Source organism: Mastigoproctus giganteus, chromosome 6 (assembly GCF_048544385.1).
Source record: "Mastigoproctus giganteus isolate SK-2022 chromosome 6, ASM4854438v1, whole genome shotgun sequence".
NCBI classification, from domain to species: Eukaryota; Metazoa; Arthropoda; class Arachnida; order Uropygi; family Thelyphonidae; genus Mastigoproctus; species Mastigoproctus giganteus.
Window position 1 is genome coordinate 65,615,236 of NC_143580.1, and position 22,362 is coordinate 65,637,597.

Consider the following 22,362-nt stretch of genomic DNA (forward strand, 5'->3'; position numbering starts at 1 on the left):
CCACGGTATCCTTTTTGGCGATAAACTCTACCAGACCAGTGGCTCAAATCGCAAATTTCTTCTAGAAGCGAAAAACAGAATCGAGTTGTGTAAGGAATTCCTATGCTCAAATTATACCAAGGCGATCTTGAGCATGGTTAATCCTCTAAAACTATTTCTCAGGCTCCAGTCTTGACTGGAAAACCGAAAGATCTGTCAGCGAACTCAGCACTATAATTGACAGATATAAGTCACGTTTTAAGAAGAGGAATGTCAAGGTATATGCTCATATATAATATGCTCGTATATACAAATGTATTTCATGATACCTCATCTTTGCTAAACAACCTAGGACACATTGACTAATCCAGTTGATCTGCCAGTTTGAAATAAAGTGACCGCTTGGTACCTTATTTTCTGATGTATTTCCGTTCTCCCTGAGCTAACGGTGGAAAATGATTTCATATATTTCTCTTTCTAATTCTCAATACTTTAAAATCAACAAAAATGCCATTTGAACAATAAAATCATATGAAATTTTTAAATTTATTTTGGAACTGGTTTTGGTGGCATATTTGTTGCATTTTTATTTCTCTTTATTGAATGGATAAATATTTACTTCTTATAAAGATTGCCTATGCTAGTAACATGAACGCACAAAAAATAACTATATCGACAATATTAAACAGTAAAATACAATTATCCAACACAGCATATTCTGCGAAACCAAATTTCTTCGTCCTTTTCTGCCGAATTGAAGCTTTTAACTTTAGTATAAGTGCTGGCAGAATATCCCCCTATCATTCTGGTTTTAGGTGCAAGGTAATCAATCAACAACAAGCTTTTGTTTAAGAAAACTGAAGCCGCCACTTTTCAAGCTGATGGTTTGCTTCAAATTTTTTTCGGGCTGGGAGATTCTCGTGCTTCCACTATATTCTTTCTAATTTGGATACTGGATCATAAAAATATAGTCAAGTTTCACTGTCAGTCGCCAAACGGGATAAAATTCTATCTGGATTAGCAAGATTTTTTAAATTCTCTTCTGATGATAGAAAGGTTTCTTGGAACTCATCTTGTATAAACTTTTACATTCCCAAGTGCTCATGTATTACAGCTAAAATGCTTCCAATGGAAATGCTAAATACTTTTCAAGTTCAGACATTTAGTTCTGCTGTTTTCTAAAATTTTTATTTTAACAATGGCAGCTGTTTCAGGGTTGATTGCCATAGAATCAGATGACCGACCAGACTTTGAATCATCCTTACCTTACTCCTGTCCTCTTTTGAACTCTTCCACCCATCTTTCAACAGTAGCATAACTGGATGATACTTCCCAAACACTCTAGTCATTCTTTCGTAGATTTCTTTAATATTTTTGCCCTCTTTGATTAAAAATTTGATTACTAAACCATTTTGATTACCATTTTCTGGATATTCATTCTTCTTCCACCTACCGACTTACTAACATAAAAAAATTAAATTTTAGAAACAGCGTAGGACCTTGACCCAATTTTTTCATGTTATTTTATAAGACATCAAGCTCTCATAATAACCTACTGGATAATTTATTATTATATTGTATATAACCTGTTCTCAAAACTTTTTTGAAACTCCTCGTATCATTTAGCTAAACACGCTGTACATGAAAGACAGCATAAACTACAGACAAAATAATGTCATAATTAACATAATTTACGAATATAAACCTAAACCCCAGGCTTCCTTGCACCACATGGCTAATAATAATACATGTGAGTTTCTTCGTATAATATGCTTAACTCGTCCTTATTTACCAAATCAACAAACTGAACTAATACAGGGCTTCGATGTATTGTTTTCAAAAGCACAGAACAACATAATTTAATTGGGCTGTTAAATTCGACCGTCATAAAATTCAATATTTTAGTGCTCATTTACACGAAATATGGTTCATTGTTATATAAAGGGCTTTTAATTTTTAAAGAATTTACCATGTCAGGAGAAAATATAAAAGCAATATTACTCATATATAAAAAACACGATTGATTAATAAAACTCTACTTATGGATAGGCCTACTGAAGTGTTTGAAAGTAACGTTTTCAAAACTCGATTGCAATTAAAGTAATTCAAAATAGTCCAAATGCTCTCTCAATATATTAATACCCATTTGTATATCAAATAAGACTTGTTTTACATAAAGAACGATAGACGTTCACATAAAGCTGTTTATAACTGACCTGGTCGAAACTCAATATATCAAAAATGTTAAATTATTAAAATTGCAGTTTGAAATATCTGAGTATCCTAGCTGCGTTTACAACAGAGGCAGAAACATGAGATATAAGCATTACGTCCTGATTCAACTCAAGAGATTAGGTTCCATGCCATACCATCTAAATTTATTGAGAAAAATAACAAGCTTTCCACATATGATTACATCAAAGAAAGAACAACCATATTTAATACGCAAATATTATGGTTTTACTCAAACCAATGAATACTTGTATTAAATAATACAATTTAAGACGAAATTACAAAAAGACATTATATCCAACTTAATTTCTTAATAATAGAAATAACGAAAGAACATTTTCATACAACCTTTGATTTTTTAAATTTAATTTACGGATATAAAATATATGAGAGATTGGTTACAGATTATTACATTAAGTTCAAATATCTATAAAGTTTTATTAAAACGTTAAATGCTTCCAAAATATTCATTACTTGTTAATTTTAATGTATTAAAGCGAATTTAAAATGTCATTCTCACCTGTGGTGGCAACGTGAACAACAACCAACTGTAACATAAAAACACCAACAGCTTCCTTTTGTAGCATTGCAAGATGAATTCTTTCTACTGCTTTTAATCAGTTCAAGATTCGCAGTATTCCACTAGATTTCCAAAACGCCTAGTTAATAAATATCAGTAGTACAACACCTGAAAGTACTATAACAAAACAAAACAATATCAGGAATTTAGTAGACTTTTTGATTGCAATATTTCGTGAAGAAACTGTCATGGCAGTACAACTTCTTCATAATCTTCTGCTCGTGATACCTGTAGCGCCACTCGGTGTTAACTGTTAGCAACTTACAAAATATTTGAAATTATTCTGTAAGTTGCCAACAGTTTAAAAATAAAATACTGATTATTCGGTTTCATTGTCTATTCATGGACATTTTAAAATTAAAAATAAAAATTCAATATAAACTCCTCAATTTTGTTTAATAGAAGCCTATACTTAATTAAACACAATAATTGGAAACGTTTATAACAAAATAAGAATACGCCTGAAAAATTAACAAATAAAGAAACAATTATAAAGATTTTAAAGTATTTATAAATTAGGCTTAGTTCATATCAGCAACACTGGACATAACAATCCATTAAGAATGATCAACACATCATTCATAATCAGAAATCTGGCACAATACACAATTTTATAAAGTAATATATCTTAATAACATGTATACAAGAATAATTATTTATTATAAAGAAATAATTTCTTATTAGCAGATGTTATTTTATGTAAAAGAAATACTGACCTTAATAAAAACCAATATAAACATAGTTATCATTTCAATATTTAAATTGTACAGAAATATTAATAATAGCAGGAAATACGAGACAAATACTTAGATCTTTAAAGTTTATGATTCTAATTCATGGAAAATAACAGACAAAGTCATATATATAAAAGGAATGTGCAGTGAAAATTAGTAAAACATTTAAAAATTAAATAAACTGACGAAATTAAGAAAGAATCAATGTGTTAACTCATTTTTCAGATTTTTTCTTCTTTTTTATAAACCCAATCGCATTTTATGAATGCTCTTTTGCATAAATTCAATGAAGACACAATAAAAAAATGTTTCCTCAATTTCATTTACTGATAACAAAAAACTTCAGCTCGCAATTCGAGACATTTAATCGATTCAAGAGTTTTTAGCAGAAACTTACCCATTACTCTTAACATAGATGACTTCTTAAGCAATTCACCAACGCCATTTGCAGCTTCACACTCATATACACCTTCATCATCTTTTTCGACCGAGGATACAAGGACAGATCCATTGGAAGCGAGAAATATTCTGTCGGAAGGGACGAGTTCGAAAAACTCCTCACCTACTCCTAAATAATATTTGAATTAAGAAACAAAAATGTCTATAAAATTTAACCAGAATTAGTATATCTTATCAACAGTTCAGTTCGCTCACATTATATTAGACTTTCATGTAAATGTAACTTTAATTACCTTTCAGTTTCCTCCACTTGATAGTAGGAAGTGGCTTTCCTGTTGCCTGACACGACACGGAAACGTGGTCACCAAGAAAGGCGTCAACATCGCTTGGAACATGAACCCAATGGGGTGGTACTGGTCAGAAGAAAGAAAGCAGGGCTGTCATGAACTTTATTTAATTGATAACTTCATAATCATTTAAATATTAAAATATTCTTAAAATTATTTAAATATATATTAAATTTTAAATGTATATTACCTAAGACAACGAGCGGTGTAGTGTAACTATCTGTGAGTCCAGGCGATGCCACCACACACGTATAGTTCCCACTGTCTTCTTCACGTACTGAATTTATAATGAGGTTAGATATCTCTGGGTAAGAACGTACTTGAATGTGAGGCGCCTTTGTTACTTCTTTGCCATCTTTGAGCCATTGGAATGAAAGTTGTTCTACTGATCTGGTGGTGCATGTTGCCGTAACTCTGTCCCCGACAGCAGATGACTTTGGGAATGCAAAGGGCTGGATTTTTAGATGTGCTACAATGAAAAGGAGGCTCAAGTATTAAAATTTCTTGGAAGCAAACAAGTATTCGGTAATTTTGCTAATTATAAATGACTATTGAAAATAATAAACATGCACTCGTACTATTATAAAAGTGGAAGGAGCAAATTATTATTATTATGGAAAAAATCTTTAAAATAAATTAATTAAATTATCTTTCGGGTTCTATGACAATTTTACCGTAAAATCATTGGACCATTACCAAATTAATTTCCTAAATACGCAAGTTCTTCTTCTGCACGTGTGTTAACAAAGGAAGTCTTTGCCTCGTTTATTCGATAAGTGGTTCCGGTGATATGAGTAATCATTTTAAGCAAGATCAATGCATAATTAATACATAATGATTTAACAGTGTTGTTGTTGTCATTGATGGAGAGGAGGCAATGATGGCGCATGGTCTCTGGCTAAATTGCACCGCTTTCACTGGAGTGTTGATCAACTGGTCTCATCTCCAATAATGTGTTCTTGCAGAGGTTCGTGCAAGTTAAGCGGTCATCTGAAAGATGCGATTCTGGCTGAATGATAATGTGTACACTCATTGAGAATATGCTTAACGGTAAGTAGGGAACCGCCGTGCAAGGTTTGCGCAAATAATGTGTGGAATTCTCCCCCAGCAGTAAAAAGAGGTGCGTTAAATGCGTATGCCTAATTCGTGCTCTCCCAAGCATGACCTCTTCATGCCTGTTTAATCGTAAACTGGATCTCCACAGCTGTGGATTCCGCTTTTATTTCAAGAAGCTTGTTATATATCTGGGTGTGCCACATTTGAGACAAGTCAATGCACATCTGTCGTATGATTGGCTAGTAATCAATGTAAGGAACTGGGATGGAATCAAATCCAGCGGGGTGCCTTGTTGCTTGATCTGCTTGCCGGTTTCCTGGTATTCCAATGTGCCCTGGTATCCAGCAAAACTCGACAGTAGATTTATCTTCATTGAGATGAAGTAACCGATATCTGATCTGAGTCAGAAGTGGATGGAAATTCTGCATTTATTCTGTGTGATCATCACTGCAATTAAAGAGACTAAATATATTACGACCTGTGAACTTAAAAGATTATCAAGAAGAGTCAAAGCCATCTTGGCTGCGTAGGATTCAGCAGTAAAAACACTGCATTCAAGTGGTAACAGATTTTTTTAACTAATTTTTTTAAAGAGTTTGTGCATTGGCCAAGGCGTGGATTGCATAGAGCTCTCTAAAATTTTGGCTTGACGTGGAGTATTTCCCCTCCAAAAATAGTTATCGCAAGGAGATATATATACATTGCCCTTTGTACTGTGTCTGAGGCTTGAGAGATATTCTTAAGATGGATGTTCCATTGTTGTATTAGTTCTTGTAGCCAGATATTAGCAGGTTTATTTTCATTGTTTACTTACATATATGCTTATCCACTGAGGATTGAATGGATACTTCCAGATGGGGCGAAAAGGGAGACTAGATTTAACAAAGGCAACGACATAAAAAATAGAAGCCAGTTATCACAAGTGGAGGTAATCGGTGGTTATTTATTTGTGTATGAGCTTGTTTTGAACAGCTTTCAATTTTTGACTTACAGTATATGTGACTGTTTCTAAAGAAACAGAAGCAACACTGATTTTTCTTGTAAAACAGCTTTTACATGGAATCAAAACTTTGTTTGGTACACCTAAACTTGTGTTCGTATTATCAGATGCTATTATTGAAGAAGCAATTCATTTCATGCAAAGGGTACGCGTACATAATATATCAGGTGGGCAGCTATACATGGATTATATAAGTGCACAGCTCACTGAGACAATGGAAAAAATTAAAGACAAGTGACTTTTGAATGTGACATAGCAGTCGGTGCCAGATCCGCCGATGTGAGCATCTCGGAAACTGCGATCATGAAGGGATCCGCAAGTACAGCCGTCTCTAGAACCAAATAACAGCCAGCCAATGGCGAGCTTGTGGTCGGAAACAGCTCGTTGATGAAAGAAGCCAAAGGCAGTCTGCATTTAGTCAAAAAACAACCCAAAATTGAGACGGTAATAAAAAAGGCATTCAAGACGCACATTGTCGTACCTTGTTACGAATGGGGAAAAAAAAAGAAAGTTAGATTAAGATGGGAAACACCAAAACAGGAAGGTAAAGGATTGGAAAAACTTTTCCTTGTCTGACGAAATCCCGTTTGTACTGTTTCACGCTGGTGAGAGAACCAAAATATGGCAAAACTAGCATGAGTCCACCGACCCATCCTCATACTGCCAAGTGTCAAAAATGCAGGCTGTTCGCGGTGTAACAGCGTGGAGACTGTTTTCGTGGTGGGCATTGGGACCCTTGATACCAGCGTAACAGCATTTTGATTCTAAAGATTATCTGAAAACTGTCTCCGACCAGGTACATCCATCATGGCTGCAGTGTTACCATTAACAGATTCTTCCAAATGTTTCATAGCAAGAGACCAAAATTGTATAGAATTGGTTCTGGACAATAGGCTGGACTCATATAAGAGTGAATTCAGCCTACTGAGGTGGCCTACCCGGTCACCAGATCTCAATCCAATAGAGCACCTGCAGGTTGAGCTCTTCAGATCAGAGAGCTGCAACTATTTCACTGCAACAACTTTAAAAAACAGTTAAGTCAGCATGGGCTAGCATCTCTGTGTCACGTTTTCGATATCTAGTTGAGTCAATAGCATGATGAATCCTGGCCACTGAGAGGGCAAATGACGGACCTATTAGATAGGCGTACTCAATAAAATGGCCACACAATTGTATGTCACAAAATATTACAATTTAGTCGTTCTGCTTAGTTTTGTTTTCCTTTTTATAATTCATCACCCAACTAGTAGAAGTTTATTATTTCCATATTTTAAGATATTTTTATTCAAGAAGGATATATAAATAACATTTAAAAAAATACTTTTCATTTTAAAAAAATATTAAATTCAAAAAATAAAGTCGATGAATAAAGATAAATTTATCACGAGCTAAAAGAATAATTTAGTCTTCAATAGATCATTACAGCTAACTCTACTGATTCTTGAAACTGGAATTGGACCTCCACAAAAAAATGAAAGAAATAGCACCATTATAAAAATACTGTACTTATTATACAGTGTTGTCAGTTCCTTCCAGTAATGATATCATATCTGTATAAAATAATGTGCTATGATTCTTTGGTTTGTTAACATTTATTTAGCATGCAGAGTATTCTAAAATTATTTTATATTGGAAAAATTACTTGCATGCAAATACAAGATAACTGCGCGTGAGATTAAAAAAAATAGTTTTAGATTTTTATATTATTCTAATGATCCCAAAAGCATGGAATATTACAATAATTCCACCAGGTCTCTATAAAGCATCTTATAATTTAAATACTCTGTATAAATGCTGACAAATTTCTCTTACCTTCAACTGCCAAAGACTGTTGGACGACAGCTAGCCACCACAAGCTAAGAGCACAGCTAACTTTCATCATGGCTGCCACAAAGAAAAGTTTACTTCCACCGGATGAAATTAGGTCCACAATAACACTTCTATACTGCAGGTGATTTCTACAGAATCATCAAAGCATGCACAAATACTTATAATACTCACAGAACAGTTTGTTAATATTACCTACAGTTGATTATAATTTAAAAACAAACTACGCAAGGTGAGACACAAAACATGAGCGTGTCTGTAAACTCCATTACACAGCTTTTATCTTTATTGTAAAGAGCGCCACACCAAGTGAAAAATGTGAACTAGTAAGCGTCATACTTTGATTATAATAATCACGAATTTATAAATTCGAAATTTATTGATAATTCACTAAAAATCAGTAATTTCTTATAAAATAAAAAGGCATCAACTGAATATTTTGGATTTTTGTATTAATTAGAACTCAAATTAAGCTTTTATCAGAGTAAGAAACAATTATTACACGTTATCTTGCAAATTATGGATTGCTTTAGAAATCCAGATGGAATTAAATATTCTTTCAGTCAACTTGGAAACTTTTATCATATTCTTAATTAAGGTGACATTACAACAAATTAAACGGAATTCTTTTAGCCTCCATTATGTTATTTATTCACTTACATGGACTGTTTTCCATGCAGCTTTTCAGAAGTTCATAGAAGAGTTTTAAACTAGACTCAAAGACAATATTCATAACTCACACGGCCAGCTTAGTTTATAAAAGGATACTATTTTAAAAAAAAAACTACATTAATAGCTTAATAGATGTACACCAACACTTATTTTAGCAGAAACTGTCCATATCAGTCATGAAATTTCTCTCCCTCTCTCTCTTTTAAACGTTATATCAATGCTCCAATTTTTGACCATACAATTTCCACGATCCTCCTGATATCGTCTGTATTTGGAAAGTCCACTAGATGGCAGCACCATTTTGGAGGAGGGAGGAGCAAACGTGTGATATTGGACATTGGAAAAATGAAATGTTGTTTATTAGTTTGTATCAATTTAAAATTCCAATCTACCGTTTTAAAGTTATCAAGTTCTCGTGGTAGAATACGTTTAATTGGGTGTCCACCCAATTAAATCTGGATTCTTTATAATGGAATAAGACAGAAGGTGGAAGAGGGTCTCAAGAAATCTCGGCTATTATTACAAAGCATTTAAAAGATAACACCAGCCAATGCACCAACATTGCTCTCTACTGCGATGCTTGCGTGGGGGCAAAACTTCAATATAAAGATTGCACTAAATTACTGAAGTTGTGCAACGACCCTCCTATGGCCGTCAATACAATTGACGTAGTATTCATGATTTCTGATCACTCCTACCTACCAAATCCGATTCTGGATTTATAGAAAAGCTTAATAAGAATTAATTTTAGAATTAAAGCTTAATTCACTGACATATGGCCCTGAAGACTGAATTAATATAATAAAAAACTCAAAGAAAAAAGACTTACCATTTAAAGTAGTTGAACTTAAGCACGCTGATTTTGTTGGTCATCAGAGCCTTTAGAAAAGGCCATAATCAACAGGGGAAAAATTAGAAAGGAGCCTGTAAACTAGCTTAACTTTCAACGGCTGCAGTTTAAAAGAGGGTATTCGCTCTCAATATTTTACAAAAACTCATCAAGCGATTTAATGTCATTCGAAGAAATTGACATACAGAAGAAGGAGAAAATTGGTAGACCTCGGTCTTCATTGGCGCAAGTTAAACAAAATCAACTATACAAAGACCGATCGCCCATAACAAGTGCCAAAAAGCAGATATGAATTACTTTATATTCCTCCTTGTCACCATAGTTTCTACAAAAAGCTGTCGGTGGAAAGGAACACTAAATCTGCTGAAGGTGAGTTTCAAATTATGCATGAATATACGTATGACTAATCAAAGTATCCACTTTTATCTTTTTTTTTTTGAAAAAAATTGTGATTTTAATTTCAGTAATACATTATTTGTTTAAATAAAACAGCATTGGTAAAAGAAAAAGCGATACTACTCATTCATTTAATCCTGAATAATAAAAATAGTTAATAAAAAATAAGAATAATAAAAATTTAAGTTTTCAGTGACCTAATTAATTAGGTCACCATATTAAGATATATAAATGTGTCAAAGATAAATCAATAAAGAAGTAACAATAACATGTAAATTTTAAATACAATAAAAACGTTTATTCATTTTAAATAGCTAAAAACATCAAACACATTGTCGTTGTCGGATAAAATCTGACTGAGTGTATACGGCTCAGTCAGATAATTAAAAGCAATAAAACGGATATTGTTAAAATCCGAACAGTCAATTAAAATGTGTCTGATTGATAAAATTGTGCCACAGGACTCACACATAGGAGGGTCATCAGCCCTCAGCAAAAACGAATGAGTCAAATTACTATGTCCTATGCGGGTCCGGACAAGAACAACTTCCTCCTTACGATTCCTGCGCAGACCAGACTGACACGGTTCAATTACAGGCTTTATACGATATAATTTATTCACAGTCTGTCTATTCCACGAATCCTGCCATTGGGAATGTATTTTCTCGTGTATTATTTGCCTGTAGTCTGTATAGGGGACTGACAGGCAGCGATTATTACTGGGAATTGCTGATTTGGCTGCGGTGTCAGTCAAATCATTCCCCCTAATCCCAGTGTGGCTGGGAATCCAGCAGAAGCGGATATCATATTCACGTCCAAGGAGGAAGTGAATCTTCTGCTGAATACTAGACAGAACTGGATGAGGATTATATCTTACAGTTATTAAAGCCTGTAACATGCTGAGAGAGTCGGAATATTAAATGAACCGTTGGTATTGGCATTTACTAATGTGATCCAAGGCTAACTCTATAGCGTGCAGCTCTGCAGTAAAAATTCTGCATTCTGGGAGAATCTGCTGTGATATGGTGGTGTCCGGAAAGACAGCAGCTGATCCCACATATGATTCCGACTTCGAGCCGTCTGTGTAAAGTGGCGCGAAGTCAGAATGTTTAGCTCGGTGTGCTGAATAAAGCTGCAGGTAGACAGAAGATGGAGTGTCCGACTTTCCCCAATTTTTAAGGAAGAAGTCACATGCTTGAACGTGAGCATGCCAGGGTGGAAGGGACACCCTTCCACCCTGGAAGCATAACATGAGCATGAAACTTATGTTAACTGCTTACGTCGAAGCGATAACGGTGGTTCGTTTGCTTCGACGTATAAGCTCTGGACAGGAGATGTTCGATATGCTCCAATAGCGATACGGAGAGCCTGATGATGGACAGGATCCAGCCATCGAAGTACACTGTCTCTGGCCGAATTGTATACTAGGGACCCGTAATCTAATCTGCATCGTACAAACGCACGGTAAATGCGTAGTAGAGTGCATCAGTCCGCACCCCAAGATGTAGAGGAAAGAGAGCGCAGAATATTCAGCCCTCTTGTGCACTTTGTGCGGAGTTGACGGATGTGATCCAGAAAGGTGAGCTTTTTATCAAATACGAGTCCCAAGAATTTTGTGTCTACTGCTACTGGAATAGCATTTTGTCCGAGCCTTAATTCAGGTTCAGGATGAAGGTTACGCTTACGACAAAAATGTACGCAAACGGTCTTCTTCGGCGAGAACCTGAAGCCATTAGCAAGTGCCCAGGAATTCAGGCGATCAATGGCTTTTTGCAGTTGTCTTTCAATAACCCTCATGTTGCATGACTGACAAAATATGCTAAAGTCATCGACATAGAGGGCAGTGTTTACAATTGGAGGACGTTGTTCTGTGATGGAATTTACTTTGATGGCGAAAAGCGTGACACTTAATACTGATCCTTGTGGTACTCCCTCCTCTTGACAGAAGTGACGAGTGAGTGAGGATCCCACACGAACTTGGAAAGATCGATTGGCTAAAAAGTTTTTAATAAAAATGGGGAAATGCCCTATAAGACCAAGGCTATGAAAATATTTTAAGATGCCAAATCTCCAAGTTGTGTCATAAGCTGCTCCATGTCAAAGAATACAGCACCAAATATTCACGTTTTAGGAAAGCATCAAGGATAGATGTTTTCAATCTAATAAGATGGTCCAGAGTGAACCGGTTCCTTCGGAAGTCGCACTGCATGGAGAGAAGGTCATTTTATTCTAAATACCACATTAAACGAAAATTAACCATTCTCTCCAGGATTTTGCACAGACAGCTAGTCAGAGCAATAGGACGATAAGTAGTGGTGACTTTAGGATCCTCTCCTGGCTTGGCAAAGGCAAGAACGATTGCCCAGGAATCCGGAAACTGCCCTTCAATAAATATTGTGTTATATAGAAGGAGCAGGTGATCCATAGATTTTGGTGAAAGATGATTAATCATAATGGATGCTGGGCGATGTGGTGTATTAAAGATCAAAATGAGATTGCGTGTAGGAGTCAGAACTTCTTTTCTGGTGGAAATTCTCTTGGCCTGTATAACGCCTTCTTCTTTAAGTTCTTCAAGCATCTCCGCTTAGGACTCATCTATTAAATCACAGTCAAAGATCACTCCTTTAGAGGTGTTTAGTGATCTATGGGGTGTCACAGTAACTGGTATTCCAGCAAAAAGATTAATATTCAAGAGCCGCTCTGAGTGTTTACTATTAGAGGTCTCGATCAGAATATCTCCTGACCTAAGTCTTTTTACAGACTTAGAAGCTCCAGCTCTGCTTTCTAATTCCTTCTGTACTCTAAATGGCGAGATTTTGCCAATTGCATTTTCACCAGTTGAGTGCATGATCAGGAAAGCTGGAGTAGGATAGTTTAGTTCTGAGAGTCAGTTTTCTGCCGTTTTGATGTTCCTGCAATAGAACTATCTTTCTTTTTTGGTATCTGGGGTGCATCTGGCAGACCAGATAAGTCCGAGTTTGATTTACTCATGACGTGCTCTTTTTGGCCCTGGAAGATTATCTTTTTCTCCCAGGTTACCAGCCCCGCCACGTGGAGACAAGAGCGGTGCCACCTAGTGACCCAAGCGAAGAGAAGGTTAGTATTAACGAAAATTAAAAAAGGGGGTTAAAGAAAGGTACTTTCCTTTCTGGGTTATATAATTTGAAAGATCTATTTAGATCTCAAGAGTTAACGGACTTGCGAAACTCAGGAGAAACGTATTTACAGTAAAGCGTATCAGATAATCACTATGAAAAGGCGCTGTGGTCACTAATATCGCTTGGCACTCGGGGCACTCATCACATATTCACTTAATAAATCATGTTATACGTTTAATGATTTATTTATGACCCATTATAGGTATATTATTTATCACTTGAAATACTAATCTTATATTTTTCCTCAAATTAAAGAATATGAGATGTGAAACTTACCAAATGTAAGTACGCCCATATGAGCCATTGTGATCCATAATGAGATTCATCCACAGCCTGGCACGGCAGCCATTGCTTCTTGAACGCGTTTTGCTATTGAAGTGAGCAACAGTTTGTCCAGTACTTTTCTGTGAAATAATAATTATTATTTTCTTAATTGTGTTTAGATATGAACAATATTAAACATATTTGAGAAACAACTCAAGGTTTCATTCAATGTCCACTAGATATATAAGTGCTGATGAAAATTCTCTCCAAATATGATAAGCAGCTTCTTCGAAAGCCAGAATGAACAACAGCAAAGGAAACCCCACACCACGACAAAATTATTAACTTACATAATATGCATGAAATTCAAGAAATTCGGTTATATTATACTTAGTATTAATAAAGCCATAAGATACCTCTATTAATGCTAAAACATTTCACACATCCATAATCTCTAAACGTTTGTCCAGTTCCTCCTTGAATTTATTTAACCTATGAACTTCCACAACGATAGACGGAAGTTTGTTCCAGCAATTAACCACCCGTTGGCTAAAGGCAAATTTCCGCACATCTGTTCTACAACTTTCTTTTCTCAATTTCAATTTATGCCCCCTTAGGTTCGTAATACTTTGTATGAGCAAGCGGAAGAATCCCATCAAAATTGAGCTTGCTCAACCAATTCAAGGCCTTATACACCTCAATAAAATCACCTCGCAGGTGCCTAGTCTCCAGACGCAGAACTTAAGCCTTTCTTCGTAAGACCACCCTTTCGTTTCCCACATCAATCTTGTTGCCCTTCGCTGTGCTCGCTCAAGCAACTCTTCATCCTTCCTAAAATGAGGCATCCGGACCTGTATGCAGTACCCAAGGAGTGGACTGACCATTGCCTTATACAGAGGGACAATCACCTCCTTTTCCCCAATAGCAAAGTTCCTGTATATCACTGACAATACTCATGGCTTGCTCTTGCAGCCTGTCTGCACTGTTCAGAGAACTTTATAACTACACATAGTTGGTACGTTTGAATTACTTTTACCCATATGCAGTACGCTGCATTTGTTAAACTTCAGTTGTCACTTCTCAACCCATCTGCCCAACTTTTCTGAATCCTGATGCAGTAGCACACTGCCTTACTGTCATTAACAACCCTGCTGCCAACCTTTATATCATCTGCAAACTTCGACACTAAGCCTGATATACCTTCATCAATATAATTGATAAATACACAAAACAACAGTGGACCCAACACCGAACCCTGTGGGACTCCACTAATAACATTAGTCCAAGAAGAGCAGCACCCATTGATTACCACCCTCTGTCTTCTCCCACTTAACCATCCTTTTATCCATTGTAGCAACTTACCCTTAATACCATTCTGCTCCAATTTGTGCAATAGTCTTCCATGCGCAACAGTATCAAAAGCTTTCCTGAAATCCAAGTATTATTATTATTTATTATTATTATTTATTATTATTATTATCTTTATTTCTCCTAGGAGACACCGGTTACAGCCATTGACTAGGGAGTGTAGATACGTATTCTGTTATGCAACAAAGAATAATATTATATACAATTTTACATTATATGTAACACTCGTTACTAAATTATACAATACATGTAGTACTTATTATCAGAATAACTACAAGATATCAAAATTATTTTTTTGCATCCAGTTCCTTTGTGACCACATCATAGTCCAATGTGATTAACCAAATTTGTTAGATAAGACTTTTCCTTAACAAATTCTTAGAATTTATACACCGATGAGCCAAAACATTATGACTAGCGAGTCGTTATACAAATCGAAGCAACTGCAGGTGAACTACGGCGCTTGCACGAGTCGGGACACGGTATAAAAAACACTTCCTACTGAGCTCCGCTATCAGTGTTACTCTTGTTCTTCAGATGGGAACGGCAGCGGACTTCAGCGGGTTTGACAAAGATCAAATTGTAATGGCAAGAAAACTGGGCCCGAGCAAATCCTAAACGGCAAGGCTAGTGGGATGCTCACGGTCAGCCGTGATTTATATCTACCGAAAGTGGTCCCAGGAGGGGAAACCCACGAACCGCCGACGATGTGTTGGACGACCATGGCTCATCGATGCTCGAGTGAGCGAAGGCTCTCCCGGATGGTACGTGGCAACAGAAAGGCGACTGTGGCGCAACTCGCCGGTAATTGGTTTTGTTTGTTTGTTTTAAGAATTCTTGGCGCAAGAGCTACTGCGGCTAAAATGCGCCTGTAAAATTTTATTTTATATAATGGTTTTGTTTTAATTCGTATATTGCTGCTAATGATTTCCAAGAGTAACAGAGAATGACTATAGCTTGCTTTAGAAATAATATTTAGTCTTATATTTGATTGTAGTAATTTATTTTCTTAAGTAACTGAAAAACATCTGCTATATTTTTCCTATCTTCCAGTATGGTTTTGAGAGTGAGGGAGTGATGTTTGTTTAGCTCTTTGAAGGAGTTTCGGCGTTCATCTGCAAAAGCTGGACAAGTAATCAGTACATGTTCTACTGTTTGTTGTATGTGACAGATAGGGCATAGAGGGGGATCCTCTCCTCGCAAAAGATAAGAGTGACTGAAATACGTGTGTCCTATCCTTAACCTAGCAAGTATCACTTCATCGCGTCTATTTTTCTGAATGCTGGATTTCCATGGTTGGAGTAATCTTTTAATCTGATGCAATTTGTTAGTGGTAAGTACTTGCCATTGCTGCTGCCAGTGATGTATCCCACTGTGATCAATAACTTGTTTATAGTCTGAGAAAGGGATATATTCTGATGCAGAAATATTGTTGTTAGCTTCTTTGGCAGCTCTGTCTGCTTGTTCGTTTCCATGTATTCCGACATGGCTTGGGATCCAGCAAAATCTAATGTTACGTTGTTGTTCAAGGAGTCTTGATATTTTGTATTGAATCTGCTGTTGTAGAGGATGTTTGTTAGAACTGATATTTTGTATTGCCATCATGGAACTACGGGAGTCAGTAAAAATTATGCTGTTTTGAAAACTTGAATGGTCGATTTCGTCTAGTGCTAACATAATGGCTTGCAGTTCTGCGGTATAAATGCTACAGTCTTTTGGAAGTTTTTGGGCCAATGTGATGTCAGAAAAGTAAACTGCCGCTCCCACATGAGAATCAGTTTTGGATCCATCTGTATATAGAAAGCTATGATCTGAAAATTGTGCCTTATAAGCAGCATGCAGCTGTTGATGGTTTATATGAGAAAGGATTTGTTTGCTCGAAATGTGGAAGGAGGAGTCACATAAAGGTTGTCTGATTGTCCATGGTGGAGTAGACTGCTTCGGTAGCGGATTTATGTTATCTAGGTTAAGCTCTCTACTGAGAAGAAGGGTTTTTAATCTCACATTCGCAGGTTTATTGATTCTTTGTTGTTGCTGATAATGTTGTTCCCATTCAGAAGCAAAAAGAGTTTTCTGTAGAGGGTGGTCTGGTAAGGATTTTATTTTAGCTGCATAAGAGAGTAATTAATTTTGTCTTCTGATTTGCAGAGGAGGTTCTTGAGCTTCGGCGTACAGGCTCTGCACAGGTGAGGTGCGGAAAGCTCCAAGGGCTAAACGTAGTGCGCAGTGATGTACCGGGTCGAGCCATCTCAGAGCACTAGGTCTTGCCGAGTCATAGACTGGGGCACCATAGTCTAGCTTAGACCGAATGAGAAGGCGATATAAACGTAGTAGGATTGTCCTGTCTGCTCCCCAGGATATAGCGGATAGGACCTTCAAGATGTTCATTTTCTTCAAACAGTGGACTCTTATGTGACTGATATGCTCTAGGAAAGTCAGTTTTTTGTCAAAAACTAATCCTAAGAAACGGACACTATTTTTAACTGGGATGATCTGTTCTTTCAGCCTGAGTTCTGGGTCAGGATGGAGATTCCTTTTTCTGCAGAAATGTATGCATGCAGTCTTTTGTACCGATATTCTATATCCATTTCTTTCTGTCCATTTTATGACTCTGTTAATGGCTACTTGCAATTGCCGTTCTATTGTTCTCATATGCTGCGCTTGATAAGAAATGCTGAAATCATCAGCATAAACTGTTGTAAAGATATTGTTTGGGATTTGTTCTATTATTGTGCTGAAGTGGACTGCAAAAAGTGTGGCACTAAGTACAGATCCTTGAGGGACCCCTTCTTCTTGATAAAATACATTGGAAAGTGTATTGTTCATTCGAACTTGGAAGGTCCGATTCTTAAGGAAATTGTATATGTAGAGGGGTAGATGTCCTCTAAGGCCAAGTTGATGTAATCTTTTAAGTATACCATATCGCCACGTGGTATCATATGCCTTTTGGATATCAAAATTAACCATGACTTGGTGTTGTTTCCTGAGAAAAGCATTTCTTACTTGATTTTCCAGTTGTATAAGTACATCCAAGGTACAGCGATTTTTTCTAAAGCCAAATTGTTCTGGATTGAGAAGATTATTATTTTCTAGATACCATGTTAGTCTATTGTTGACCATTTTCTCTATGATCTTGCCTAAGCAGCTGGTCAAAGCTATGGGACGGTAGTTCTGTGGGTCTGAGAGATCTTTTCCCTGTTTTGGGAAAGCTAGTATTATTGAGTGGTACCATTTGTTTGGGAAAGAAGTTTCAAGGTATATTTTGTTGTATAGATCTAACAGGGCTAATTGGGACTGTTCATCTAATTGTTGTACCATTGCATAATGGATTTCATCAGGACCGACTGCGCTGTGTTTCACCTGTAGCAGAGTTTGTTTTAGTTCTGCTGCCGTGAGTGGCAAGTTGTATTGTTCACACTGATTGGTTGAAAAGTTTAATTTTATTTTTTCGGCCTCTTTCTTGTACGTTTTAAAAGCTGTGGGGTATGTACAATTAGCAGATGTATTTGAAAAATTTTCAGCAAGCACGTTGACTATATCTAAGGTGTTTGTAACCAACTGTCCCTTCCAATTTAGCAATGGAGAGTGGTTTAATTGAGAATTGTTGGTCATCCTTCTGATCTTTTTCCAGATAAGTGTAGTTGGTGTGGAAATAGTTATAGTGGATGCAAATTTCATCCAAGCAGCTTTTTTGCTTGTTTTTTGCACTTTCCTGACCTTGGCTCTGGTTCTCTTGAATTGTATCAGATTTTCTGTTGTTGGATTTTTGCGAAAAAGGTTCCAGGCTCTATTTCTTTCTTTTTTAGCTTCCTGGCACTCTTTGTTCCACCATGGTTTTGGATATATTCTGATGTTAGAAGATGTTTTAGGTATTGTCTTTTCCGCAGCTTGAAGCATACTATCAGTAACATAGGCTACTGATGTTTGTACTGATTCTCTTTTAATAATGTTGCGGTCTAGCTTGGCTAGTATTCTGAATGTTTCCCAATCTGCATCATATATTTTCCATCTGGGGTGCCTACTGGCTTGGCATGGCGTTTTTTCCATGATTTTCAAAATAATGGGGTAGTGGTCACTGCTCAATGGAGTCTCGTGCACGCTCCATTTAGTCATAGGGAACAGTGTTGGGGAACAGATTGATAAGTCTATTACAGAACTGCTTTTTGATGGAAGGTGGAAATATGTGTGTGTGCCGTCATTTAAAATCATTAGGTTGTTCTCGACAATTAATTTTTCTATTTGCTTACCCTTCTGGTCTATTTTGTGATCGCCCCATAGTGGGTGATGTCCATTTAGGTCACCTAAGATGCAGAATGGAGGTGGTAGTTGAGTGATCAGCTCTTCGAAATCCTTAAATCGGAATTCTTCATTAGGGGGTAGATATACTGAGGCTATGGTAATATTGAAGCCTATTGCTAGACGGGCTGCAACTGCTTCTAATGGTGTGTTCAATGGGATTGTTTGGGAGGGGACATGTCTGTTAACTAGTATTGCAACTCCTCCTCTCGCTGTTCCATTCGTTATGCGATCCTTTCTATATGTGATATAATTTTTGATTATACTATTGTCCTGTGGTTTTAAATAGGTTTCTTGTAGGCAGATACTTAGTGGGTGGTACTGGGTGATGAGATCTATAACATCATTAGTGTTTGAGCGAAAACCTCGACAGTTCCATTGGATAATCGTATCTGTCATTTGGGGTTAGATGTTCCCTCGGATTGCTTCCTTGGGGCTGATTTATTTTTGTCTACCTTGGTTTTGTCTTTTTTTGAAAAATAGGGTCTACCCGTATCCATTTCTTCTTCAGTAAAGATTTCGAGAATTGGTTCCTCTCCTTGGTTTCTTGCATCCGTGTCCATTTGTTCTGCAGTCTTTTTTCCTGTACTACCTATCTTTTCTTTGTTTGCTTTTCTTCTTGCATTTTCTGAATTATCTGGTGGGAAAGATAAAGGAGTATTGATAATCTTTTCTTGTTTTTGTGAAGGAGATGGTTTATAAAACTCACGAACCCATTCTGAGATGGATTCTCCTGGGGGGATTGTAACATCCGTTTGTGTGCCACAACATTTTGAATTGGGTAGTTTAATTTCCGGAGCCTTTTTGATTGTGGTAATCTGCGCATAAGAAGGTTTGTTTGTTATATTTATTGTAATTGCCTTTTTAGCTTCCTGATATGAAACTCCATTTTCTGCTTTGTATTTTTGTATCATTTTTTCCTTCTTCCAAATTTCACACTCCCTTGAATATGCAGTATGATCTCCTTTACAATTTACACATTTATGGGATCCAGCTGTGCAAGTAGAAGTGGCATGTTCTTGCGAACCACAGTTTGCACATGTTAATTTTCCTCTACATACTGTCTGTGAGTGACCAAACTTCTGACAGTTGAAACAACGGAGAGGATTCGGGATGTATGGTCTTATATTGCAGTGTAGGTATCCAGCTTTTACTGATCTGGGTGATTTAGGCGTGTTGAAAGTGAGTATCAGATTCCTGGTGGGGGTGATTATCCCTTCTTTTTTAATTGTAATTCTTTTAACACTGATGACTCCTTGTTCCTGAAGTTCCATTTGAATTTCCTCTTCGGGCACATTTAGAAGGTCCCATTCCGTAATGACACCTTTTGAAGTATTTAATGTATTGTGCGGGGATACTGTTACTGGTATTCCTGCAAAGGTTGTCATTTGTAATAATTTTTCTGAGTGTTTAGTATTGGCCATTTCTACCAAAATGTCGCCTGATTTTAGTCTTTTAACTTGTTTTGGTGGGCCGACATAACTCTCAAGAGTCTTTTGTATGAGAAAGGGTGACAATTGTCCTACCGCTTTCTCAGTATTTGAGTGTACAATAATATATGTTGGAGAAATTAAAACTTGAGAGTCAGTTTTTAATCTCTTTGTGGAGACAGATTCATTTCCATCGCCTTTTCTGATTGTCTTAGAGGTGTCTCCGAGAGAACTAGATTTCTCATATCTTGGATCAGTTCTCTTCCGGTCCGTTGACCCAGTGGATTCCTGGGTATTGGAGTCAGTTCGCTCCATTTCGCCCTGAAAGGGAGAGCTTTTCCCTTCCAGGTTACCGGCCCCGCCACGTGGAGGCAGGAGCAGTGCCGCCCTGTGACCAAGCACTAGGTTAGTAATTAAGATATAACAGAAAATAAAAGGGAAAGAGAAGGTTGCTTTCCTTCTTAATCTAGTAAAGTTGCTTTCTTTACTATGGATTATTTAATTGTGTGTTAATAAATGCTTTAAATAAGGAAACGATTTCTACTTCAAGAAAGAGCGCTAATTCAGAGCAAAAATTCACTTGATCACAGAATCGCTTGGCACTTGGGGCCCCGGTAATTGGAATGCTGGTGACGGGAGTAATGTGTCACAACACACAGTACATCGAACCCTGCTGAAAATGGGATTGCGTAGCATTCTCCATTTTCAGCAGGGTTCGATACCCATATCAACCACGATTCACCGGCGACAGCGCCTACAATGGGCACGCGAGCATCGAAACTGGACCTTGAGTGATTGGAAGAAGGTTGTCTGGTCCGATGAATCACGTTTCCTGTTGCACCATGTGGACGGCCGGATACGTGTGCGTCATTTATCTGGGGAATTGATAGAGCCTGGCTGCACCGTGGGACGAAAACAAGCCGGTGGTGGCGGTGTCATGCTTTGGGCGATGTTCTGCTGGGATACCATGGGTCCAGTCATCCATGTGCCAGGCACTCTGACATCTACCACCTAGCTAAACATCGCTGCTGACCAGGTACACCCTTTCATGGCAATGGTCTGCTCCTCTGGCGGTGCCGTTTTTCAGCAGGATAATGCGCCATGCCACACCACCCGTATTGTTCGAGACTGGTTCGCGGAACATGAGGAAGACTTCTAGGTATTACTCTGGTCTCAAAATTCCCCAGACATCAATCCCATCTGTAGTTTGTGTTGGAACAGCAACTTCGATCTGCGGCGTGTAAACCACGCACCTTACAGGAGTTAAAGGATCTGCTGGTTACGTGTTGGTATCAGATACCACAAGACACATTTAGAAATCTTGTAGCGTGCATGCATCGCCGGGTACGAGATACTTTGGCTACATTTTGAGGACCAACATCATATTAGATAGGTGGTAATAATGTTTTGGCTCATCGGTGTATAAGTAAAGAAATCCTTGCTGTTTTTCTTAGCATCTTTTGCCAAAGATTTCTCGTAATCTGCCTTTACCTGCGAAATCTCGTTTGGGACTTGATTACAGACTAGCGTATATCTGCCATAGGCTTCTGTGTCGCCTGATAATTCATATGCATCCCATGCATTTTTCTTCTCTGCCATTTGTCTCATTAGTTCATCTGACATCCATTTTGGCCTAAACCTTAAACAGTATTTCTTAGTTGGTATGTAAAGCCTAGTAGCTTCCACGATTACTTCTTTTAATGCTTTCCATTTCGAATTTGCTGTTGGTAACATCATCAGTTGGTTCCATTGTGTACAATTTAAAAATTTTCTG

At 37.1% G+C, this 22,362-nt stretch overlaps 1 protein-coding gene across 1 annotated transcript in view; it reads right to left on the reverse strand.

The window, feature by feature from the left end:
• The window catches only part of LOC150084372 (hemicentin-1-like), a 77,602-nt gene that overhangs the window by 40,671 nt on the left and 14,569 nt on the right, over positions 1 to 22,362 (reverse strand). Inside the window, exons 5-7 of the mRNA XM_090376206.1 lie at positions 4,462 to 4,740; positions 4,218 to 4,337; positions 3,923 to 4,093 (exon numbers count right to left, since the gene is read on the reverse strand). Of these exons, the coding sequence (XP_090232332.1) occupies positions 3,923 to 4,093; positions 4,218 to 4,337; positions 4,462 to 4,740 (570 nt within the window). The remainder of the gene's footprint in view (positions 1 to 3,922; positions 4,094 to 4,217; positions 4,338 to 4,461; positions 4,741 to 22,362) is intronic.